Source organism: Arvicanthis niloticus, chromosome 12 (assembly GCF_011762505.2).
Source record: "Arvicanthis niloticus isolate mArvNil1 chromosome 12, mArvNil1.pat.X, whole genome shotgun sequence".
Lineage (NCBI taxonomy): Eukaryota > Metazoa > Chordata > Mammalia > Rodentia > Muridae > Arvicanthis > Arvicanthis niloticus.
Window position 1 is genome coordinate 23,812,946 of NC_047669.1, and position 25,975 is coordinate 23,838,920.

A 25,975-nucleotide genomic window follows, 5' to 3' on the forward strand; every position below is an offset into this window, starting at 1 on the left:
ACTGAAAATATTAGAAGAGAAGTTGGGGAAGACCCTCGAATACCTAGGCACAGGGGAAAAGTTCCTGAACAGAACACCAATGGCTTATGCTCTAAGATCAAGAATCGACAAATGGGACCTCATCAAATTGCAAAGCTTCTGTAAGGCAAAGGACACTGTCAACAAGACAAAACGGCAACCAACAGATTGGGAAAAGATCATTACCAATCCTACATCTGATAGGGGGCTAATATCTAATATTTACAAAGAACTCAAGAAATTAGACGCCAAACAACAAAATAACCCCATTAAAAAATGGGGTACAGAGCTAAACAAAGAATTCTCAACTGAGGAAACTCGAATGGCCGAGAAGCACCTTAAGAAATGCTCAACATCCTTAGTCATCAGGGAAATGCAAATCAAAACAACACTGAGATACCACCTCACACCAGTCAGAATGGCTAAGATCAAAAACTCAGGTGATAGTAGATGCTGGCGAGGATGTGAAGAAAGAGGAACACTCCTGCATTGTTGGTGGGGTTGCAAGCTGGTACAACCACTTTGGAAGTCAGTCTGGCGGTTCCTCAGAAAATTGGACATAGCACTACCTGAGGACCCAGCTATACCACTTCTGGGTATATACCCAGAAAATGACTCAACAAATAACAAAGACATATGCTCCACTATGTTCATAGCAGCCCTATTTATAATAGCCAGAAGCTGGAAAGAACCCAGATGCCCTTCAACAGAGGAATGGATACAAAAAATGTGGTACATTTACACAATGGAATATTACTCAGCTATTAAAAATAATGAATTCGAGAAATTCTTAGGTAAATGGATGGATCTAGAAAATATCATCCTGAGTGAGGTAACCCAATCACAAAAGAACACACATGGTATTTACTCACTGATAAGCGGAGATTAGCCCAAAAGTTTGAAACAACAAAGATTCAACTACCAGAGGACACGAAGCTCCTGAAGAAGAAAGAACAAGTGAGGATGCCTAGGTCTTTCTTAGAAGGAGTAACTAAATAACCAAGGGAGCAAATATGGAGACAAAGTGTGGGTCAGAATCTGAAGGGGGGGTTGTAGGGAGACCCTTGTGTCTGGGTATTCATTCCATAGGCAGTCACCAAAAATAGACGCTGATAGGGATGTCAGGATGGGAAAGCTGACAGCAGCCTGATAAGGCTGTCTCCTTAGAGGTCTCTCAGAGTCGGACATACCCAGAGACAGATACCCACAGCTATCCATTAATCTGATCAAAGTTCCCAATGGAGGAGTTAGAGAGTAAATTGAAGGAACCGAGAACCATACGGACTGGTGGCCCTGTGAGGAGAGCAAGAATACCAACCAGCCAGAGCTCCCCAGGGTCTAAACCACCAGCCCAGGTGCACATAGGGAGAGACACATGACTCCAGCTGTATATGTAGGGGAGGATGGCCCTGTTGGGCATAGGTGGGAGACAAGATCATTGGTACCCTGAAGGCTGAGCACTGGGGGGGGGGGAATCTGAGGGTGGGGAATCTGAAGGTGGGGAGGGAGGCTGGGGGTAGGTGGGTAAACACCTTCATAGAGGCAGGAGGAGGGGGGGTGGGATAAGGGGTTCCTGGGTGGTGGGGGAAATATGGTAAGGGGATAAAATTTGAAATGTAAATATTATATCCAATAAAAGAGGGGAAAAATAGAAAAGCGGTTAGAACCAACATTCTTAATAAAATGTCAGCCCTCTTTAAAAAAAAAACTATCTTGATACTAAAATTTGTTTTGAGAATTGTATATTGCAGAATGATCAGCCTTGGTGTATCTACTCAACAAGCAAGCTGGGCAGACCTGCTCAAACCTCTGAGGTCTGTGAGTTCCATCTGGAGGCAGCGAAGACACAGCATCAGAGGATTGTCAACTTGCTCTCCCCCCCACTCCTCTTCTAATATCTCAACGCCCATAATCAGCTTGAAGAAGCTAATGATGAGTCAGCGCCCCTATTCCCTGGGCATGGGGACTAAGGTGGTAAATGTTGGGCTGTCTCCCTAGGGAAAAGTAGTGGTTTTGTCGGAATAGAGAGGATTAGCTAGGGTTTATTGCATAGCCATAACCTATTAGTAGAAATCTGTATAATTAATATCAAGATGAAGATATAAATTCTTAAATGGCACCAATTTACTTTGTTTACAAATTTTAAGGTTTTCATTGGCATGAGCTTCTTAGTGATATAAGAGTGAGATGAATATTGTTACTCTCATAGGCATTGTACCAGTATAACACACTTAGGAATACAAAGCTTAGACCCAGTCCTTCTTTAACTTTTTTAACTGATTTGAGATGGTCAGCCTGTGAGTTAAGGGACTATAGCAAATTCATGACTTGGAGTTTATTATAAGGGTGTTCTCTATGTTTTATTTAGAAATAGCTGAGTGGAGTTAACAGGCAACAGTCCAGATTACCTTACATGGATAGCTGGTTTTCAAAACATCAGAAATCCTTAGAATTGACATGACAAACATTTCAGTATTAATGTTCATTTCCATTAGAGACCTGTCTGCTCCGGACAGCTTCCTATGTTAAATTCTAAGAAGAAATTGAGCATCCTTGGAGTTACTCCAGTTGTGGTGAGACAGCCACTAGGCAAGAATTGCCACTTTCCTTCTACAGACAAATTACTGTCCAGAAAAGGACACACTTGCAGAATAGTCGACTGATTATATCTGCCTAGACAGAGTAATCAGCCCTTAATAATTCTGCAGCACTAAGGTCTGTCAGATGATCCTGGGCCAGAAGGCAGAAGAACAGATGCTCCAACGTTTTGAAGTAGAGCGAGTGTCCAGGTGTTCAGAGGTCTCTATAAATTGGCTAAGTTTTAGAAGCTATGCTTTGTGCTTCCCACAATTATAGTCAACTCAGTCATTCTGGATTTCTGATGGGGTTGAAAACTTATAGCTATTTACTTTGAGAGAAAAGATCTGAGTGTATGGTCATCAGCTGACATTCATCCTAAAGCCAAGGAAAAAGCCAGGTTCAGAACTAAGTGTTTTAGTTAGGATAGATGACAGAGGTGCTGGTTAGTCAACAAAAGGATGGACTGGGTATTAGGACTATCTTGTACCTCACTGGTACAAATAGGCATAATTATGCTCTAATTGTATTTTGAGAGAAAAGTTTCCTTTTAACAGGAAGGGTGATGTGTAGGAGGAGCTAAGGTGGGAGGAGTACTGAGAGGAAGAAAAGGAGTAAGAAGAGGAGAAGAAGAAGGAGAGGAGAAGCTAGGTGATGAAAGAGAGATAGAGGGGGGAGACAGGGAAGCAGATGTTCATGTATCTCCACCAGTCAAAGATAGTTGATATATCTAGGTTGAGTAGTGGGTTACACCTCTGATTGAACAATACCAAACTTATAAAGCCTATGATTAACATTTCTTAAAAAAATGTATAAATGCAAAAAGGAAAAGGGGGCATGGGATAGGGGTTTTCTAAGGGGGGGGAATGGGGAAACGGGATGGTATCTGAAGTGTAAATGAAAGATCTAATAAAAAAAAGAAAAAAAAAGAAAATACAACGAAAATGTACAAAAAAGTAAAAAATAAAAAATAAAAAAAATAAAAAAAAAGAAATGTGAATGGACCTGATTTTAAAATGATCCTCAGCGCACTATCTTCTATTACTAAGCTGCTAGACTCTCCTGAATATCCCATGACATTTTTATTCTCCTAATATCTCCAAGCAGAGGTTTGTAGTTACATTAATCTTAAACGTGAGTACATTAGCTACTTACATTACTTATTTTCCATATTTTACTATAAAAAACAAGTATTTTAAACACACACCACACACACACACAAAAATAAATAAATAAAAATAAAAAAAATAAAAATACAAAACAAAATGAGAACATTTAAAGATAAGCACAAACCGTAAGATTTTATTTCTCTCAACAAAACTTCAAGTATAAATGGCTTCAAATAATAACAGTAATTGAAAAAGAAAGTAGCTGACTGGATTAGAAATCAACATTTCTTCAGTTATCTATTGTCTCCAAAAAACACACCCCATTGGCAAAGACAACCACAGACCTAAAGTTAAACAGTAGAACTCAATCTATTAAGTAAAAAGCTTTAAGCCATCTGCTGTACCTATTCTATTAGCTGATAAATATTCCCTCATCAATATTCAAAGAGATAAAGAAGGTCACTAAACATTAACAAAGTGAACAGTTCATTAAGTCAAACAAAAATTATAAATGTATATGCACAAATGTTGAGGTTCACATTTAATAAACCCTAAAAGAAAGTAAAAGTCAGATAGGTTCTGATGGAAGAGAATTCAACACCCTACTCTCATCTTTATATAGATTATCTCAACTAAAAATTAACAAAGAAACATCAAACTATATATTAAATCAAAATATATCATAGGCCACAAAAAATCAAGCTTTCAAAATATAAATTATCCAATACAAATAATCAATTCCATGTATTTTATCAAAAGATAGTAGAATAAAACTGAAAACCAAAAACTAAGTGAAACAAAATCAGCTATAGAAATATTTAGAGGTTAAAGAATGCACTCTTCAGTGACCAAGGAAATCATTTGAAGAAGTTAGAAAGAAAATTACTAAGTTCCTATTATCTAATGAAAATGATAGCACCACACATCGGAATCTCTGGATCAATGTGAAAGTAGTTCCAAGAGAAAATTGTATGGTTATAAGTGTTCACATTAACAAATCAGAATGATATTAAGTAAATACTCTAGTGATACACTTCAAGGACTTAGAAGTATGAGAACAAGCTAAACTCAAAGTTATTGGCAAGAAATAATAATGACCAGAAATGAATAAAATGGAAACTAAAATAACAATATATAGAATCAATCAAACAAAACATTGCCATTTTGAAAGATAAAAAAGAATTGACAAAGTGTTAGCCAAACCAACTAAAAAATAAATTTAAAAGAAAGGAAGAAGAGAAAAGAAAGAACAAAAGAAAGAGAGAGAGAGAGAGAAAGAAGATGCAAACTAATAGATGGTAAAGATTTGGTTACAATAGACCTCGATTCCGAGATTAGGGAATACTTTAATAGCAGATTTAGAAGTAAAAATTTAGAAGAAATGTAATAAATTCCTAGAAATATACACAACCTACCAAAACTAAATCAGTAAGATATAAACAATAAGAAGCATAGGAACAGACACATTTACTACCAAATTCTTCCAAATCCTCCAGGAATTGCTACCAGCAATACTTCTCAAACAGTTCCATAAAATTAAAAGAAAAGGAACATTACCAAATTCACTGTACGAAGACTTTGTTATCTGGATACTAGATATGGACATGACAAAAAAAGTACCCTTCTTTGAGATTATAGGATTCTATACACAAAACATGCTAAGCCTTTACTAAAAATCTTTGTATGAAACCACTGATATAAAAACCAGATAAAGGCACAAATATGGATCATTCTCCTTAATAAACATAAGTACAAAATTTTTCAATGAAAATATCTATAAACTGAATTAAAATACACATCAAAAAGATCATTCATTTTGATCAAATTATAATCATTCTACAGGTGAAGCAATGCTTCAATATATACACAGCTCAATAATGTATACATCAATAAATATACTCAATGATAAAAATCAAATGAGTATTGCTATAGGTATAGAAAAACCCAGTCCTCTGTGATAAAAGCCCTGAGGAGATTAGGAATAGAAGGAACCAATCTTAACATAAGCACTGTATATTACAAATATATAGTAAACATCATCCAACTTGGGTGAAAAATAAAAAACATTTCCACTGACATCAAAAATGAGACAAGTATGTCTCCCCTTTCCACACTTATTCAATACAGTACTTGATGTCTCATGTAGAACATTAACACAAGAGAAAGAAGTATGAACGCAAACAGAAAAAGCCAGGTATCCCTTACTTGCAAATGTTATAATTCTAGACATAAAAAATAATAAATATTCCACTAGAAAACTGTTAGGTATGACAGATACTCTGAGTAAATTGTAAGGCACAAAATTAAGAGGCAAGACTATACTAAGAACAAAAATACAGAGAAAGAACTGGAGGAAACAATTACATTCACAATTACTTTTTTAAAAAAAAACTAATGGTCTGTCTTGCTCCCTAGGCCAACCAATCACATTCCATCAGAGACCTATAGCCTAGTGTGCTAGCAACTAGGCCCTTTGCTTACTTGTTACCTAATTCTACCTGCCTCTTCAAGAACATGCCTTGATTATGCTTCTAGGTTGGCCCTTCTCCCTTTTCCTCTGTAGACTACCAGCTCACCTTCCTGCTTGTCTGATCCCACTGCTATATAGGTTACTCTCTCTTCCCCTGAGGCTTCTCAGCTACCAGCTTCTTTCCTCAAGTCTCCACTGCCATTCATGCATCTAGGTAAACTCACCTTCCTCACCGTTAAGCTATCCAACTCTCCAAGGTCCTCTTTAGCCACTAGGAAGGTTCTTTCAATCCTGCTCTCTTGACCACCAAACTCACACCTGTCTTTTCTGGAACCTTGAGCAGACCTAGCCGTTAAATAGGCCACTTTCACTCCTACTCCCTAGCCTTCCCAACTCCTCACCTGCCTTCCCTGAGACTTCACATTGATCATGCCTTCTGTCATTTCTCTTCTCTAGGCCCAACCCTCTTCTGTTCAAGAATTTCCTTGGACTCTGCCCTGATGCTGCCACTGGCTAATCCCTCTCCTCCCTTCTAGCCTATTACTACATTTTGGACCTCCAGCTACTATGTTGCTCAGTACCAGTCCTGTCCCCTTAGCTCTGCCCCCTTTAGAAGTATCCCAATCTGCTCACCCTATTACTCCAACTGAAGATTCCAGCCTAGTGGGCTAAAACCTCATATCACCAAAACACATAACAATAATCTAATTTCAGACATCTAGGTTTTACTTCAAGGTCACAATCTAGATGAAAACAAGTATGTTTCCTCCAAAGACCAGCAATCCTGTAGTAATTGTTTGTAATAAGAACAACTTACACAAAACTGAAGACACAGAACTGAAGAACAATTTTAAATGTGTTCAAATTTTCTAAGGAATTATAAGATGACATCAATACACATAGAAATGAATTTAAAGAGGGCAGAAATAAACTTCTTATTGAAGACCAAGAAAACACAAACTAATGAAAAAAGAAATAATGATTATTCAGGATATTAACATTGAATCTAATAAAGAGATACTAGATCCCTCTCCTCCCTCCTAGCTAGATTTCCTAATTAAGTATTTAATAAATAAATACTGAAGAAAGCAAAAAAAATGAAATTAATCTGTAAATGTTTTCAGAACATCTAATAAAGTCAGTGAAAAGCTTCAGCAACATAATGGATCACATAGAAGACATAATTCTTATCAAAGCTTAGAGATAAGGTAGAAGAATTGGGTTATTCAGTCAAGCAAAATGATAACTCTTTAAAAACTCATGAACAGAATATGAAGGAACTCTCAGACTATGAGAGCTATACCAAGATGAGATCAATAATTTAAACCTACTTACAGCAAGAAAGGAGATTGAAATAGTAATGAAAAAAATCTCCTGACTAAAAAAGTCCCCAGTCCAGACAGAGTCCCAATATAATTTTATCAGATCATTAAAGTCAAACTACAACAACCAATGCTACTCATTGTTCCACATAGTATAAATGTAAGGAAGACTTCTAAACTACTTTTCTGAAGCCAGCACTATCCTTATACCAAAGCCATATGAAAAAGAATGTAGATTCCAAAGTTCTAAAAACTACTGGCAAACTGAGGACAGATACACATGAAAAAGATCATACACCATCATCAAGTTGACTTTGTCCAAGAGATAAAGGAGATGATTCAACATGTGCAAATCAGTAAACATAGAAATTAACTTAAAACTCAAACTCTACAGTCAGCAGTAGATTCAGAAGAAGCCTTTAACTAAATTCAAATTGCCTACACAAGAGAAGTTCCATAGAGAATAAAATTGGCAGGAATATATTTTTATATGTTAAAAAAACTACATGTGACAAATATATAGCTAACATCATCTTAAATGGAGAAAATATAGTATCATTAAAATCAAGAAGACTCGGTTGTCCACTGTGTCCACTACTGTTCAATAAAGTGCTCAAAGTCTTGGCTAGAACATAATGGCAAGAGCAGAGATACAAACAGGATGAAAATTAAAAGTATTCTTGTTTTTAGATAATATGATGCTACACATAAGAGACCCTAAATAGTTCACCAGAAAACTCCTAGAACTAATTTTTACTTTTCCAAAAAGTATCAGGATACAAACACCAATAGTCTTTTTACCAATGTGAAACACACTGAGGAAGAAATCACAGAAATAATTCCATTCACAATAGCCTTAAAAATCTCTCAAAATAAGCATAATAAAATCTCAGAATAAAATCTCTCAGAAGAAGGTAAAGTGGGGCTGAAGAGATGGCTCAATGGTTAAGAGCACTGACTATTTTTCCAGAGGTCCTGAGTTCAAATCCCAGCAACCACATGGTTGTTCACAACGATCTATAATGGATCTGATGCCCTCTTCTGCTGTGCCTAAAGATGGTGACAGTGCACTCATATACATAAAAAAATAAATCTTGAAAGGAAGGAAGGAAGGAACAAAGGAATGAAAGAAAGAAGGAAGAAAGAAAGGTGAAGAACTTGTATAGTAGTAACCTTAGAACCTGAGAACTTAGAAAGACATTAAAATATGGAAAGCTTTCCCATACTCATCAGTTGTTACCATGTTGTGAAAATAGTAATCCTACCAAAAGTAATCTACAGATTCATTCAATACCTATCAAAATCCCCATGCCATTATTTGTAGAAATAAAAAAAATCTTAAAATTCATATGGAAACATAAAATACCCTGGATGGACAAAAGAATAGAGACTGAGCAAATCATTAATTTATCCTGTCTACAAGAAAAGCAGTGATGGGAAATAGATCAGAGACTGAGGGAATGGCCAACCAATAGCCCAAGATTCATCCCATGGGCAAGCACCAATCCCTGACACTATTAACGATGCTCTGCTATGCTTACAGCATGAGTCTAGCATGGCTGTCCTCTGAGATGCTCCACCCAGCAGCTCAATCAGAGGGATGCAGAGATCCATAGCCAAACAGTGAATGGAGCTTGGGGACTCCTATGGAAGAGCTGGGGATATTATTGCAGGCCACAAATGGAATAGAAACTCCACATGAAGACCAACAGAGTCAACTAATCTAGACTCTTGGGGTTCTTGGAGACTGAACTACCAACCAAAAAAAGACTCACAGGCTGGACCTAGGGCTTCCTACACATATGCTGCACATGTGAAGCTTGGCCTTCATGTGGGTCCTGAACAACTTGAGCAGGGGTTAACCCAAAAGCTGTTGTCTGTCTGTGGAATTTGTTCTTCTAGCTGGGCTGCCTTGTCTGGCCTCAGTAGGAGAGGATATGCCTATTCCTCCAGAGACGTGATGTGCCAGAGTAGGGAGATATCCAGGGCATACCTCTACCTTGTCAGAGGAGAAGGGGACTGGGAAAGATTGTAGAAGCAGATGACAGGCAAGAAAGTTAGTGAGCTTGATGTAAAGTAAATTATACACACACACACACACACACACACACACACACACACACACACACACACACACACACACAAAGTCCATGCAACTATAGACATCCGATTTTCAACAAAAATGCATATTGGAGGAAAGACAGCATTTTCAACAAATGATGTTGTAAAAACTGGATGTCTGCATATATACGGATGAAACTAGACTCTTTCCCTGTTAAAACAAAACAAAAACTCAAAGACCCCAATGTAATACATGAAATTTTGTAATGGCTGGAAGAGAAGAGAAGGATGTCCACAATAATGACTAGATAATGTAAATGTGGTACACTGGGATTTAACTCAGCTGGAAACAAAAATAATGTTAGAAAATTTGCCGGTAAATCTGTGGCTTTAAAATTTTTATCCTGAGTAAGGTTAGCCAGGAACAGATAAAAGAATACCACACTATCCATCATATGCACACCACACATTCTTCATTATATTTAGAGCCTAATTCAAATCCCTAATTTTTTTTATGCTCTGTTTAGAGTACTGGTAGATGCCAGTAATCTAGAAAGGAGCCACATAGGGTAGTAGGGTGGGGAATGGTCACAGGAGTTGGGAATAATCAAGTTGGAAGTGACTTGAAGCATCCATTCTGCAGGTACACAACTTCTGATTGGATTTGAGACTCACTCCACAGAAAGAACCCATGTCTATTTCTGTAAATCTGATCACATAATCATTGCTATGGAGGTCATAGTTTCAAGGAGGGAACAGGATATTGATGCTTAGCAATTGACATAGATCAAACTACTTTTTAAAATATTTGTTTATACCCATAATGGTACACTACTCTCAGTCTTAATTTCTCCAGTGAACTGTACATTAAAACAGAGATGTAAGCTAGCTGCACAGGGTACTAAGAACACATGATGACTGAGTGCTAAGCCTTAAATAAGACATTTATACCAACTTGTCTTTATTTCATGGAACACTGAAAATAGAATTGAAAGCATGTAAAAGCTGATATGTGATATGGTATGATACAGATATGATATGATAGATGAAGGCTACAACTGATATCTTGTGGTAAGACTCAGCTATTTCTACCACACACTCAAAGCAACCAAGGCTAACTTCACTAAGTATGCATAGAATAGAACTGTTAACAGTCTAGTATGTCTAAAGGAGGGTCTCAAGTAGCTGTTTCTCACCATTGGACTATTTGCTACTGATAGATTTAGGGGAAAGGAGAGCCATTGACTTTGTGTGTCCTTTGATGATTCTACCAGGTTTCAATGGGTAATTCTTTTTTGTAATTTATTTTTATTTATATGAGTGCACTGTAGCTGTCTTTAGACACACCAGAAGAGTACATCAGATCCCACTACAGATGGTTGTGAGCCACCATATGGTTGCTGGGAATTGAACTCAGGACCTCTGGAAGAGCAGTCAGTGCTCTTAATCGCTGAGACATCTCTCCAGCCCCCCAATGGGTAGTTTTAAAATTCAATGGGTAACACAGATGAATAAATTAAATACATTATCTATACAAATTGGATTTTTGTCTTAAATAAAAATGAAATCATGACATTTGCAAGAAAATGAAACAACCTGGTAATCATACTAGTCAAATTTGGAGAAATACTATGTATCTTCTCTTATCGAGTCCAAGTTGAGTAAGTATATGCACATGTGATGAAACTAGAAAGGGCTCATGAGTGGAGAGAACGGTGTCATATGGAGAGCGAAGCAAGTTATAAAGAGGATACACATGACCTGAAGACAAAAGGTGCTGCTGTTACCGCGGTGCATTCTACTCCTTTATATTGACTGTAAAAGTGGATTTGAAATTGATGCACGTGTGTCTCAGGAATTAAACAATTTTCTTCCACTTTTTATTATATATTTCCCTTTGTTTCAAAATAGGAGTAAAAGGTAGATTCCAATTTCTGTCCCTAAAAGTCCAAGGCTTCAGAACTGTCTGGTGTGATAGTCCCAGAATAGTTTCAGTGTGTGTAATTTTCTTTTTCCCTAAGTCAATTAGACTAACAGATGGTCAACTGTTACACTGCACATGCTTTTCTAACAACTGCTTTGGCTTAAGGCAAAGGCAAAAAAAATGTGTACACATGCTGTATCCAAACATCCATGCTGCTTTTAGAATGACTGGCAATTTTTTAGTTATCCAAACTCTCCTGGTTTGCTTTTCATCAGTTAACCAAATTGCATTTCTATAACTTTAGCAAGACAATTTTCATGTAAGGAAAACTCACTATCTAGAGAAGACTGCTGCCAATTATCTAAAATGGGCTCCTGCATTTTTATTGTGCTGAAAAGAATTTAAAAGTATCTGGTGCAATTATGAACAACTTACTTGGTTTGTGTCAGATCAACTACGATGAGATCTTTCTCTAGAAGTACAGCAACAGCATAGGGTTCTTGAAATTCTACAACACAAAGAAAAACATCGAAAAGTTTCCATAAACACATATTTTATTTAAACCACCAACACTGCATTTCCTTTATCTCATATAGAGATCTTATTTAAATGATGAAAAAAATTATGAGCCAGAGTGACAAAGAGTACATTAATTTAAAAAAAAATGTTGTATTTGATAAATATAATGTTAAAATCTCTAACATAACTAGAAAAAATGACCTATGTCTAGGGCATAGAAAAGTATATTTTTAAAATCATGAAGTGATAGTCATCCTGGGCCTTTAGAAGAGAGTAAGGGTATCCCCCCAACCTTATGATGACTATTATATTCATAACCTTAGTATTTTAGATCTTACTCGTGCCTACTAGGAGACAAACCAAGATTGCACTAACTCTGCTTCTCTGGGATATGCTACACAATTGCCTCACTATGATAATAAACTACTTATGGTTAGATGTGTTCTTTAAGACAATATGGCTTAGCATACTCTTATAGATTACTTCTTGTGTGCAGGAGTACAAGCCTATAAAAAGCAAACAGAGTGGGGTAATCTAAGATTGTCAAGTTTCTAAAATCCAACCTGCTTTCCATCATTCCTTTCTCTCCTATTCTTCTTACATTATATCCCAGAAACTGTCTCAAAATCCAAAGGCTATATACAGAAAAAAAAAGACTGACAATAAATCTTTTTTATAGAGCTTTTGCTCTAGGTAAGTATACAAGGTGTGAACAAGTGAAGAAATAAGGAGCTATGAGAAAATGATGGTAATAGTGTAAAATATAATTTGTTTTTAGACAGGAAGCAGTGATTTAGTTAAGAGTCAAAGAAAGCATTGTTTCTCATTTACAATAAAGGACTCATGGGGGAAACCCACAGTGAAAAAGATGTTCTCTGATTAAAGAAACTGTGTTCATGAAAACTTTATATACATGATCTCTGAATCTTTGTAGCTACAAGTGTTATTTTTTTTTTCATAGCGTTGAAAAAGCACATCCAAAAAGGCATAGGATTATCAACCAGTAGTTCCCTGTAATTTCAGGGTAGGACTTTAAACTCTAACTTCCAGCTCATTTTCATTATACCAGCAGTTCTGACTGTCTAGTTTGAAAAGAACTTATTTGAAACTCAATAATCACCCAGCAGGTATTTTGTACAGAGCACTCAAGTCTTGAGTGAGGAATTTAAATATTGGGGTAGACAGCCTTCAGAGTAACTGACAGACTGGAGAAGCTACTCTGCCTACTCAAGTTTACATTTACAGACCACATTCACATGAGAAAAAAACATAAAAGCAAACCCAATTAAATGAGAACAAGGGTTCTCTGGTGTTCAAGTAATTATATGACAATATGTCATCTGCTATAGTCGATGCCCAAACTGTTCTCATACTGAGACTTTCCCATTCTATCTCTAGAGCTGTTTTAAGTTTCTCAGCATTGCTTGAATACAATTTGGGTTTTAGAACACTAAGGCTCCATATGACTCCTTATTTTCTTTTTTCTAGCTCTCCTTAAGAAAGTCATAAGCTAGGTTTATATCAAGCATTAGAAGATAAAATAGCTGAGGCACTATCATGTATGAATTAAAGTCAATAATAAATTAAAATTTTAAATGGTTACATCTGTCAAAAGTTATTGTTGTTCCTGCAAAAATAAAACTTGAAGCAGAAGTCTTACTTTCACAGAAGTCCTTTGTATATTGTGACAGCTACTAAAGAATTGTTTAAGAATCTATGTTGAATTCCATTCTTCACCTATTATTTACTAAAAGTTTTGTTATAGGTGTTACACTCCTTGACTTGAAGTTTCTTTCCACTGAAATGGCACAATTATAACTACCTTACACTGTTACTGAAAAGCACACATGAAAATATTTACAGCTAATAGATAGCAACTATATTACCTTTTTAGGTTGGTATGTCTCATCTTTTAACCCTTGTTCCACAAAAGGGTGCAAAGTTCTATCATAATTATTATTCTGAAGAGAACTGCATCATCTGAGAGGCTTAGAGATGACTACCCAACTAAATATAGATGTGAACTGGCAAACTCTGATTATGGTTATTACTGTAGGTAATAATCCAGTTAACAATGTTAAAGCATTTGAGTTTTATAAGAATTAGTTAAATCATCAGATGTCATAAAAGTATCAGTAACATTAAAATTATTAATAACTTGGTTTAGCCTGAGAATGACATTTATTACTATACAGCTGTAAGAAGATTAAATCCCTATTACCTAACAATTAAAATATATTAACAAGACAGTACATAGTCTTCTGTAGTTTGTAGGAAAAACAAGATAATGTATATTTAAGTATACGCATAGCTGAAGAAAGTAACTAATAAGGTAAATAGCATGGATGAGTCTGGAAAGGCTGTGAAAAACTGAATTATGTAATGCTATATATTGTAGGCTTTCTTTTCTGGTGCTTTGGTATATCCAGTGTTTGAATAATTAAAATACATTTGAGTAGTTAATATATTCATAGTATCATGAGTATCATAAAACTGCTTCTCCTTAGACATGACAAATGAAAAGTTCAATTGTCTTTATCAGTTTTCTGAAAAATAGACTTATTAATCTACTTGTAGGAGAATGTGCATAACTTAGCAGATTTATACTTTATTAAAATCACTATAAATCATCCTTGCATTGCTGCTGATGTTCAGAAGACTACAAGCACAAGGCATATAATGTCTGATCTTTGCAACAATAGATTCTGAACTCCTATTTCAGATATATCTCAAGGCTGTTGATTGGAGGAATTTTTCTAACTTTAGATTTTTGTTCTGTATTTTTACTTTTCTTTCTGTTTCCCCCACATTCCCTTTCTAGATGCTTTTAACCTTTTTTAAAAAAATCCATATTCACAACTCCAAAGAACATTTAAATTGTGATAAATCATGAATAAATATTGTAAAATACTTTCTCTATTTTTTGCTCTCTATTAACCTTACTCCATCTTACTATTCTTTCTAAAAAAAAAAAAAAAAAAAAAAACAACAAGAAAACCTGTGAGACTAGGCATTTTCCCTCTACTACAACTTGATAACCCATGTTTGGTTGATGTCCATGGGAGGCCTCCCTTTTCTGAAGGGAAATAGAAGAGGAGCAGATCAGGTGTGAGGGCTAGGGTAGGAGGAAGGGACTGGAGAGAAAGAGGAAAGAGAAACAGTGGTGGGAAAGTAATAAATTTAAAATGATAAAAACAAAACAAAAACAAACAACCTGTGACTGTGTATAAAACCTGAAATGGTTTGCATTTAAATTGTGTTTTGTTTTTGACTATTTTGAAACTAGGTCTCGCGCACACTATAGCACAAGCTGAACTAAAGCTTACTATGTAGCTCAGGCTGGCCTTGAACTCATGGCAATCCTCTTGCTTCCAGTCTCCCCAGTTGTAAGATTACATGAGTAAAACAGCACACCCAGTTACATTAAGTGAAGACTATTTACAAATGTCTTTGCTGCAGTTTGGATTTTGAGGGTTTCTCTTGAAACCTACCTATTTGTTGGACAAACCCTACTAAAACTAGTGCTTTCTTTTATGTTGGTATTTTCTCAGAGTTCTTCTGTATCTCCCCAAACATCTTATAAAAGCTTAGAAGCTTTCTTCTAAATTGATCTTATCAAACCCACAGTTTGTAAAACCTTTACTTAATATTCTCAAAAGTTATGCTTAAGTCCTGTTTTTCAATGAGAACTTTCACAAACATTTCAGTCATTTAACCATCTATAAACTAGTATATTATTTATCCTATAAACCTTGTGACTCAGCCCTGTAATCATGCATTACTTCGACTCAACAACTCACATTTATTTATCCAATCAGACTTTATGCAATTTATGTAAAGATTATGTTCATACATCTCTAAGTTTAACAAGTCCTTGTAGTATGAGGCCACAGCAACATTAATAAATATATGTTACTTAAAATGCAGATTATTTGTTTCTGGTAACTGTGGAAATAAATTTCTACATTGATTGTTATTTATTACATATTTAAATATAAAGCTAAATAATTTAAAGGAAATCAAAATATTTAGCAATTAAACACAACATACATATTTTCATAGTTAAAAAAATGTTCTTTTTCCTTTACACTAATCATATTGGGGTAATATTATTCTCTTTCTATACATGATAAATAATATATGTAAGTATCTTAGTAGCCAAAGTAAATCACAAACCCAAGTATATTGTCCCAAGTCCAGTAGTCTTTTTCCTACACCTACACGTCCCCTTTTGAAAATGTAGCAATGTGTATTAATATGGTTTTCATCATAAATTTATATTTATGGTTTATATTTTAACAATTTTAATTTTTAAATTTTTCTTAAAATACTTCATCACAATTAGATTTTATTTTTATATGAGTTTAGACTAATTTTTTGTTTACAAAAGATATGTTTTTTTATCTTTATTTAAGATGATAAAGGTATACATGCATCTTTCCTCCTGATGGTCTTATGACTGTTGTCCAAATTAAAATAAATCACTGACCATACATCAGCAATCCTAAAGTAATCAGATGTGCTGCAGCTGCATCTGAAGCAAAGCCAGATGTGAAAGAGAGGCAGCACCACCAGAGTTACAGATCACTGATATCAGGTAAGTGCTTTAACTTTGATTGGCATTGGGATGGGATGGGTGGAGCTGGTCTAGGAGAGACTATTAGGAGACCTCAGTTTCCCCAAGTGACTTCACCCTGGACCCCTATCGGACCCTCCCAGCTCAGCTTCCACCATCCTTATCAAAGTTTAAAGCACTTACCTGATATTAGAACCTGAAACGCCAGCACTGCTGCACTACATCTGTCTTACTTCCAGTCTGCCAAGTAGGTGCAAGTGCAGAACCTGCGCCAGCAACTGTAGCTCACAGGGGTTGTACCACAGTGGATGTCTGCTGCCAAAACTGAAAATATTTAACCTTAATTTCATTAGGAACTTGTCATTTCAAAAAATGATTTTTTTTCTAAAATTAAATGTTTCATTTTATTCACTTACCATTTGGATAGGGCGTTTCACATAAAGTTAGAAATTCAACAATAGGATGATCCATTTCAAGTACTGTAATTGCTTTTCCATGCATGATGGTTAAACTTGGCCTTCTGCAAGCTTTGTCATATGACAGCCCACCAGAGAATATAATAAATGGTTCACTACACAGGGAAGAAAGGGGATAATGAGACTACAGTCTTTAAAAAACACAAAGTCACATATATGCACAAATTTGGCTACCAAATTCTATATGACTATCATTAGAGCATAAATTTCTGTTATAATATTCAGTTAATGAGTAAGTATTTGGGACCCAAATTTCTAAGATGAAAAGGAATCAAATTTTAATATAAAATGAAATATCACAGTGGAAAGCTCAGGATGGTAAATGAAAAGATAAAAATTCTAGATAATAAAGCTTCTGTAGCAAGAGGTTTATGAGGGGAGAGAAAAATAATATGTAGGTGAATAATAATTTATCAGAAAAATATCTCATACAAAACTTTATGCATACCTAGCAAGTTTTATTTGGCTCTAGCAAATCCACATAAAATTTTAGTTTATTACTTTATTTTTGACATTAAAATACAATTACATCATTTTCCCCTTTCACCTTTCTCCTTTCGACTCTTTTCACGTGCTCTTCTTTGTTCTTCTCAAATTAGGGGCTCTTTTTCTTTAATTGTTCACACATACATACAGACACACACACACACACACACACACACATGCACACATGCACACACGCACATACCTGCTGCTCAGTCCATAACTTGTTTGTATTGAGAATGTTTGGCCGGGTTAAGAAAAGCACTCCTGTATATGTCTGGTAAGGTATTTACAGAGACAACTGCCATGTGGACTAGCAACTAAAGGCTGTAAGGGAAAAATCTGTGCTGAACGTACAGGCAGTGCTCTCCAACAGTCTGTTGTCCAGGAAGGAAGAATGAGAAAGGGTACCAGCAAGGCTTCCGCTCACTGCTTCTTGGCTGATATAATGTAAGCCATGTTACTATGTGTGCCTTTCTGCCATGATTTTAATTTGTCTTGACACAAGACTAAAATAAATGAAGTCAGCCAATAATAGAGCCTTCTGCAACCTAAAACCAAATAGGTCTTTCAACCTTAAGATATTTATTCCTGAAAAAACAAAAACAAAACAAAACAAAAAACAAAAAAGATATTTATTCCTGTACTATGTTACAATGGCATGAAGTGACTAACAGCTGTCTATAGTTTCATAACATTTCATTTTTCTTCTTTTAACTCAGTTACACATTTTGTGCTAATAAAGAATCATCTTCAGGATGTAATTGCCTAATTGAAAGTATCCCTCTCCAAATACATTTTAAAAAGAACTAGAGACTCTTTGCATCAGTCCTTTGAAAGTCTGCTCCTCTAAGTAACACACTTTCTCTATTGGCTAAACTAAGAAGTTGCTTGTCTCTGCAAGTCACTGTATCTCCTCTCTTTCATTTTGTATTGTGCAATCATTTGTTTATCTTATGCTAAGTAAAAAAAGAACAAAAACAATGAGTTTTAATATTTCGATTACATTTATATATAAATTATCTATTCTGTTTCTTCTTTAAAATCATTTTACTCAATACTTGAATTATCAGGCAGGGGCTCTTCTGTTCTCCGAGTCTCCCATTGGGGATGAGAATTAGTGATTTGACAAAGTGAGTGAAAACCCCCTAATCTGGTATTAGAAAGCATATTCCCTACTATTGAAGAAGTTCCTTCTATCCAATAACATGTACTGTAAACTTTAAGTACATACAATAAAATTAAGTAGCAAATGTAGGTATATCATGGATTAAGAGTTTTGTTTATTTTTCATAAAAAATTATATGTGTGTGTTTGTATGAATTTGTGTGTACTGTGTAAAGGCAGGAGCATGGAGAGGCCAGAAGACTGTATCAGAGTCCACAAAATTGGAGTAAGAAACAATCATGAGCTGGCATGTGGATGCTGGGAGCCAAATCTAGGTCTTCTGCAAGGCAGTAAGTACTCTTAATTGCTGAGCCATCTCTCCAAGCCCCCACATTGGGCTGTCTTACTTAGTTTTCATAAGTATTTTCTATTTGCCAGAAACCTATATCATTTTTATTCTACGTTTCTGTGGTGGTTTGAATGAAAATGCCCCCACGGGCTCACATGTTAGAATGTTAGTCAAATTAGAGTAGAACTGTTTAAGGATTAGAAGAATTAGGAGATTCTGCCTTGTTGGAATAGGTCTCAGCTGTGTCTCTTGCCTGCTGCCTGTGGATCAGGACATTCTCTCAGCTGCTTCTCCACCTCTGCCTGCCTGCCTGCCTGCCTGCCTGCTACCATACGTCCTCTCAGGATGATCATAGACTAACCCTCAAAAATTGCAAGCAAGCCCCCATTTAAATGCTTGGTTTCTTCTTGTTTTTTTTTTTTAATTTTTAATTTTTTCAAATCTGATTAATATAAATTTGATAATATTTACAGCCTAACTATATACTCTTGTCCCTTTATCTCCTCCTAAAGCAAAATTCTACAATACTACTTCTCATTTAAAAGACACAGTTTTTGTCTTGGTTGTTGCTACTAGAGCCTAATAAATTCAAACACTGGTAGTGATTCGTTTTTTAGCACACAGATCAAATTGCATAATGTGTGATATATAGTTAAAACCAGTGGAAACAAATTGAATATTGTAGAGCATTTCATAGGAGTACATTTTCAAAATGACAGTTTTGTAGCAAAATAGAAGTCATAAAGTTCATGGATCATAAGACTTGTCATGGAAAAATCTCTCAGGCATCCCATGAAACTCTCTGTTCTCATTTTGCTGCTTTATTTTCAAGATTTGCAATCTATAGAAGAGGCTGAATACTAATTGATAATTCACTGGATATTATTAAGAGTCTATAGGTCAGCCCAAGACTGAAATAGAGAAAAAAAAAATCTTTTGAAAAATATACAAGTGAAAAGGAAAACCTAAATCCAACTGCTTGAAAGCTGCTTGGGATGATTAATATAACTTCTTGAACCTCAATGGTACTTAGACTTTATATTATATAGCAGGTGATATAAATACTACTGAACAAAAGGCTGAAGAAAAGTTCTAGTTATAAATGTTATTTAGAAGAGAATTATGTAAAATTTTGTTTATATCCAAAATGTTAAATTTGTAATATTTTATTACTTTATACTATATTAAACTGGCCTGATAAAGAGATATTGCTAATTTATCATGATTTTATACTATTAAAACTTTAGAAGAAGTTTTACAAACCCAATTGTATCTATGATGACAAAAACAAATTGCAGTGTGAGCAAGTAACTTACATAAAGTAGGATTTTTCAGTTTATGGTTATAATGTTTAGGAGCTGAGAAGATGGCTCAGCAGGTCAAGATGCTTGTTGCATAGCCTGGCACCTGTACTAGATCCCTGGAACCCACTTAAAGATGGAAGGAAAGAACTGATTCCATAAAATTGTCCTCTGACCTTTACATAAACTTTGTAGCATTCTCTCCCAAACACACACAAGTCACACACACACACACACACACACACATATATATATACATCCTTAATAATGATAATGATAATAATAATAATAAATGTTCAGGAAAGGTTTATTATAATCATTTTGGGTAGAAAATTTCCATTAATAATTAATGTAAATTTAAAAAGCTATGCAAAAGTACTAGATATAGTATCTATAAATGTAATAAAACTATATCAAATGTTATTTTATCTTAAATTTTAGGGTTTTTTTCCATTATGACAATATACATAACTTTATAACTCCAACTAAAGTTTAACTTTCCAGTTTCAAAATGTAAGGACCTAAGTTCAGAATGATGAGGTTATGTACTTAAATCTAATAAGGGATATCAACAGATGCATAGACTGAGCTTAATAAATATGCTACCAGTATTGTAAATGGTTCAAAAGTCCTCAATTATTAGAACTGATACATATGATGCTAATATAAATAGAATGAATTATTTGTTATTTTCAATATTCACAATAATCAATAAATTACATTACTGATATAGATAATTAATAATTTATAATTATATGACAATATAACAAATTATTAACAATTGCATTCCTTCTCCTATCCCTTAGATATATCACATATTCAGAAAGTACACCCACATACCTGTTCCTGCACGTTTTGTACTCTACTTTAAGAATAGGTTTACAAGACTCAGACTTTCTTCCTTCTCTTTGACTTTTTCCTAGTGAAAGAAAAAATTAAATCTAATTTAAATTATATTGATTCCTGAGAATTTTTAAATTTAAATTAAGAAATATAAACATGGAATAATAACATAATTAAACAAGAATTCTACAAGCCCCTAGGGATGACAGCACAATAATAATCCTTGGACAGTTTACACTATAACAGGTGATATAAATACAGCTGAACCCAAAGGCTCAAGCACAGTTTTATTGTAGATTCCAGAAGAGAATAGCATAAGAAATATTTTATGTTTTTATCAATCATAATTACATTAGGAGTCATTTTTATTATTTTAGTTCTACTATGTTATTAAACTGGTTACTTTTATGAGTTAAGGCATAGTAACATCAGGTCTTAATTTAAAGATATTGACTTATTCTTGAAGTACCTGTATTTGACATAAGTCTATGCATTCAAATGTTAAGCTTATAGCTTTAGATTCATATCAATGGACTGCTATATAATCACTAAAGCTACTTATAAGCTTCATTCTTATATAATTCAAACATATAAACTTACAAATCTTCATTTATTAGTCACTTTTGATGCTTTGAATTCTCTAAATATGAATGTAATTTCTTATAAAGTTATTTCAGTTATTTATGTTCAAAATAAAGTTTAGGACTTAAGAAACATTCATGCATAATAAAATATACTATTATTAGAAATATTTTATTTTTTACTGCAATCCCAACACTCAGGAGGTTGAGCCAGGAGACTTGAGAGTTCAAATCTAGCATAGGTTACATAAGACCCTATTTTATTCCCCTCACATGAAAAAAAAGAACAAGAAGAAAAATAAAAAAGAATAAAATCTATACCATACCCAATATTTTATCTATAGTAGAAATAAACTTTCATATTGCAGGAAGTCTACAAAATAATTCCATTTCATTTACAAAATGTTATTACTTAGATTGAATGATTGATAGATGATTAATTCACTGTGTATAGAAAGGGCACACATGTGCTACAGTACACATACAGAGGTCAGAGAACAATTGATTCTCTCCTTTCACCATGTGAGTCCCAGGCATTGAATTCAGGTTGTAAGGTACAATTAATATTCAATCTCTACCTAAGTAACATATAAAGGCAGACCTATAAGAATTACACCAGACTTCTCACCAGAGACTATAAAAGCCAGAAGATCCTGGACAGATACCATATAGATAAGAGAACACAAATGCCAGCCCAGGCTACTATGCCAGGCAAAATGGTCCTAAGAAACAAGCTGGATCATTCTAATATTGAATAAAATTGACTTTCAACGAAAAGTTATCAAAAAAGATAAGGAAGGAAACTTCATACTCATCAAAGGAAAAATCTACCAAGATGAACTCTCAATTCTGAACATCTGTGCTTCAAATACAAGGGCACTCACAATCATAAAATAAACTTTACTGAAGTTCAAGCACACACTGAACCTCACACAATATTAGTGAGACTTCAACACCCCACTTTCATCAGTGGACAAATAATGGAAACAGAAACTAAACAGAGACACGGTGAAACTAACAGGAGTTATGAACCAAATGAATTTAACAAATATCTATAGAGCATTTCATCCTAAAACAAAAGAATATACTTTCTTCTCAGCACCTCATGGTACCTTCTCTAAAATTGACCATATAATTGGTCACAAAAAAAGGACTCAACAGATACAAGAAGATTGAAATAATCCCATGCATCCTATCAGATCACCACAGACTACGGCTGGTCTTCAATAACAACAAAAACGACAGAAAACACACATACACATGGAAGTTGAACAACGCTACACTCAATGATAACTTGGTCAAGGAAGAAATAAAGAAATTAAAGACTTTTTAGAATTTAATGAAAATAAAGGCATACCATACCAAAACTTATGAGACAGAATGAAAGCAGTGCTAAGAGAAAAACTCATAGTTCTGAGTGCCTCTAAAGAGAAACTGGGAGAGAGCATACACTAGCAGCTTAACAGTACACCTGAAAGCTCCAGAACAAAAATAAGCCAATACACCCAAGAAGAGTAAACAGCAGGAAATAATCAAACTCAAGGCTGAAGTCAACCAAGTAGAAACAAAAAGAACTACACAAAGAATCAACAAAAACCAGAAGCTGGCTCTTTGAGAAAATCAACAAAATAGATAATCCCTTAGCTAGACTAACCAGAAGGTACAGAGACAGTATCCAAATTAATAAAATCAGAAATGAAAAGGGAGACAACAATGAAAACTGAGGAAACTCAAAAAAAAAAAATCAGATCCTACAACAAAAGTCTATATTCAAGAAATCTGGAAAATTTGGATGAAATAGACAATTTTCTAGACAGATACCATGTGCCAAAGTTAAACCAGGATCAGATAAACCATCTAAACTGTCTCATAACCCCTAAGGAAATAGAAGCAGTTATTAAAATTCTCTCAACCAAAAAAAAAAAAAAAAAAAAAAAAAAAAAAAAAAAAAAAAAAAAAGCCCAGGACCAGATGATTTCAGTGCAGAATTCTATCAGACCTTAAAACAAAACAAAACAAAACAACAACAACAAAAAAAACCTTAATACCAATACTCTTTAAACTATTCCACAACTGGGCAGTGGGCAGTGGTGGCGCAAGCCTTTAATCCCAGCACTTGGGAGGCAGAGGCAGGCGGATTTCTGAGTTCGAGGCCAGCCTGGTCTACAGAGTGAGTTCCAGGACAGCCAACACTACACAGAGAAACCCTGTCTCGAAAAACCAAAACAAAACAAAAAAACAAACAACCCCCCAAAAAACCATAAACTATTCCACAAAATAGAAACAGAAGGAACACTACCCAATTCTTTCTATGAAGCCACAATTATGCTTATACCTAAACCATACAAAGACCCAACAAAGAATGAGAACTTCAGAACAATTTTTCTTATGTACATCGATGCAATGATACTCAATAAAATTCTTACAAACCTAATCCAAGAACACATCAAAATGATCATTCAACAAGTAGGCTTCATCCCAGGGATGCAGGGATGGTTCAATATACAAAAATCCATCATTGTAATACACCACATAAACAAACTTGAAGACAAAAACTACATAATCATTTTACTAGGTGCTGAAAAAGCATTTGACAAAATTCAACACCCCTTCATGGTAAAAGTCTTGAAAAAAATCAGGAATCCAAGGCCCACACCTAAACATAGTAAAAGCAATATACAGCAAACCAGTAGCCAACATCAAACTAAATGGAGAGAAACTTGAAGCAATTGCACTAAAATCAGGGGCTATAGAAGGCTGCCCACTCTCTCCCTAATATATTCAATATAGTACTTGAAGTTCTAGCTACAGCAATTAGAAAACAAAAGGAGGTCAAAGGGATAAAAATTGGAAAAGAAGAAGTAAAAATATTACTATTTGCAGATGATATGATAGTATACTTAAGTGACCCCAAAAATTCCACCAGAGAACCCCTAAACCTGATAAACAACTTCAGCAAAGTGACTGGATATAAAATTAACTCAAAAAATCAGTAGCTTTTGTATACTCAAAGGATAAACAAGCTGAGAAGGAAATTAGGAAAATGACATTATTCACAATAGTCACAAATAATATAAAATATCTTGGTGTGACTCTAATCAAGCAAATAAAAGATCTGTATGACAAGAACTTTAAGTCTCTGAAGAAAGAAATCAAAAATCTCAGAAGATATAAAGATCTCCCATGCTCATTCATTGGCAGGATTAATATAGTAAAAATGGCTATAATGCCAAAAGCAATCATAGATTCAATGCAATCCCCATCAAAATTCCAACTCAGTTCTTCATAGAGTTAGAAAAAGCAATTCTCAAATTCATTTGGAATAACACAAAACCAAGGATAGCATAAACTATTCTCAACAATAAAAAAACAACTGGGGGAATCATCATCCTTGACCTCAAACAGTATTACAGAGCAATAATGATAAAAACTGCATGGTATTGGTACAGAGACAGGCAGGTAGATCAATGGAATAGAATTGAAGACCCAGAAATGAATCCACACACCTCTGGTCACTTGATCTTTGGCAAAGGAGCTAAAACCATCCAGTGAAAAAAAGACTGCATTTTCAACAAATCATACTGGTTCAACTGGAGGTCAGCATGTAGAAGAATGCAAATCGACCCATCTTTATCTCCTTGTACAAAGTTTACAGGTGGATCAAGAACCAAAATTTTGGAGGAAGCAAATTTATGTTCTTTGAACATAAAACCAGATACCCTGAAACTAATAGAGGAGAAAGTGAGAAAGAGTCTTGAACATATGGGCACAGGGGAAATTTTCCTGAACAGAACACCAATGCTTATACTCTGAGATCAAGAATCAACAAATGGAACCTCATAAAATTGCAAAGCTTCTGTAAGGCAAAGAACACTGTCAATAGGACAAAATGGCAACCAACAGATTGGGAAAATATCTTTACCAATCCCACATCCAATAGAGGGCTAATATCCAGTATATACAAAGAACTCAAGAAATTAGACTCCAGACAACCAAATAACCCTATTAAATAATGGGGTATTGAGCTAAACAAAGAATTCTCAACTGAGGAAACTTGAATGGCTGAGAAGGACCTAAAGAAATGTTCAGCATCCTTAGTCATCAGGGAAATGCAAATCAAAACAACCCTGAGATTCCACCTTATACCAGTCATAATGGCTAAAATCAAAAACTCAGGTGATAGCAGATGCTAGCAAGGATGTGGAGAAAGAGGAACACTCTTTCATTGTTGGTGGGATTTCAAGCTGGTACAACCACTC

The 25,975-nt window shown here is 34.9% G+C and overlaps 1 protein-coding gene across 8 annotated transcripts in view; it reads right to left on the reverse strand.

The window, feature by feature from the left end:
• The window catches only part of Stxbp5l (syntaxin binding protein 5L), a 286,076-nt gene that overhangs the window by 132,816 nt on the left and 127,285 nt on the right, over nucleotides 1-25,975 (reverse strand). For all 8 annotated transcript variants that reach the window (XM_034515170.2, XM_076942909.1, XM_034515168.2 and 5 more), the window contains exons 10-12: nucleotides 21,133-21,211; nucleotides 16,993-17,147; nucleotides 11,917-11,989 (exon numbers count right to left, since the gene is read on the reverse strand). In XM_034515170.2, the coding sequence (XP_034371061.1) occupies nucleotides 11,917-11,989; nucleotides 16,993-17,147; nucleotides 21,133-21,211 (307 nt within the window). The remainder of the gene's footprint in view (nucleotides 1-11,916; nucleotides 11,990-16,992; nucleotides 17,148-21,132; nucleotides 21,212-25,975) is intronic.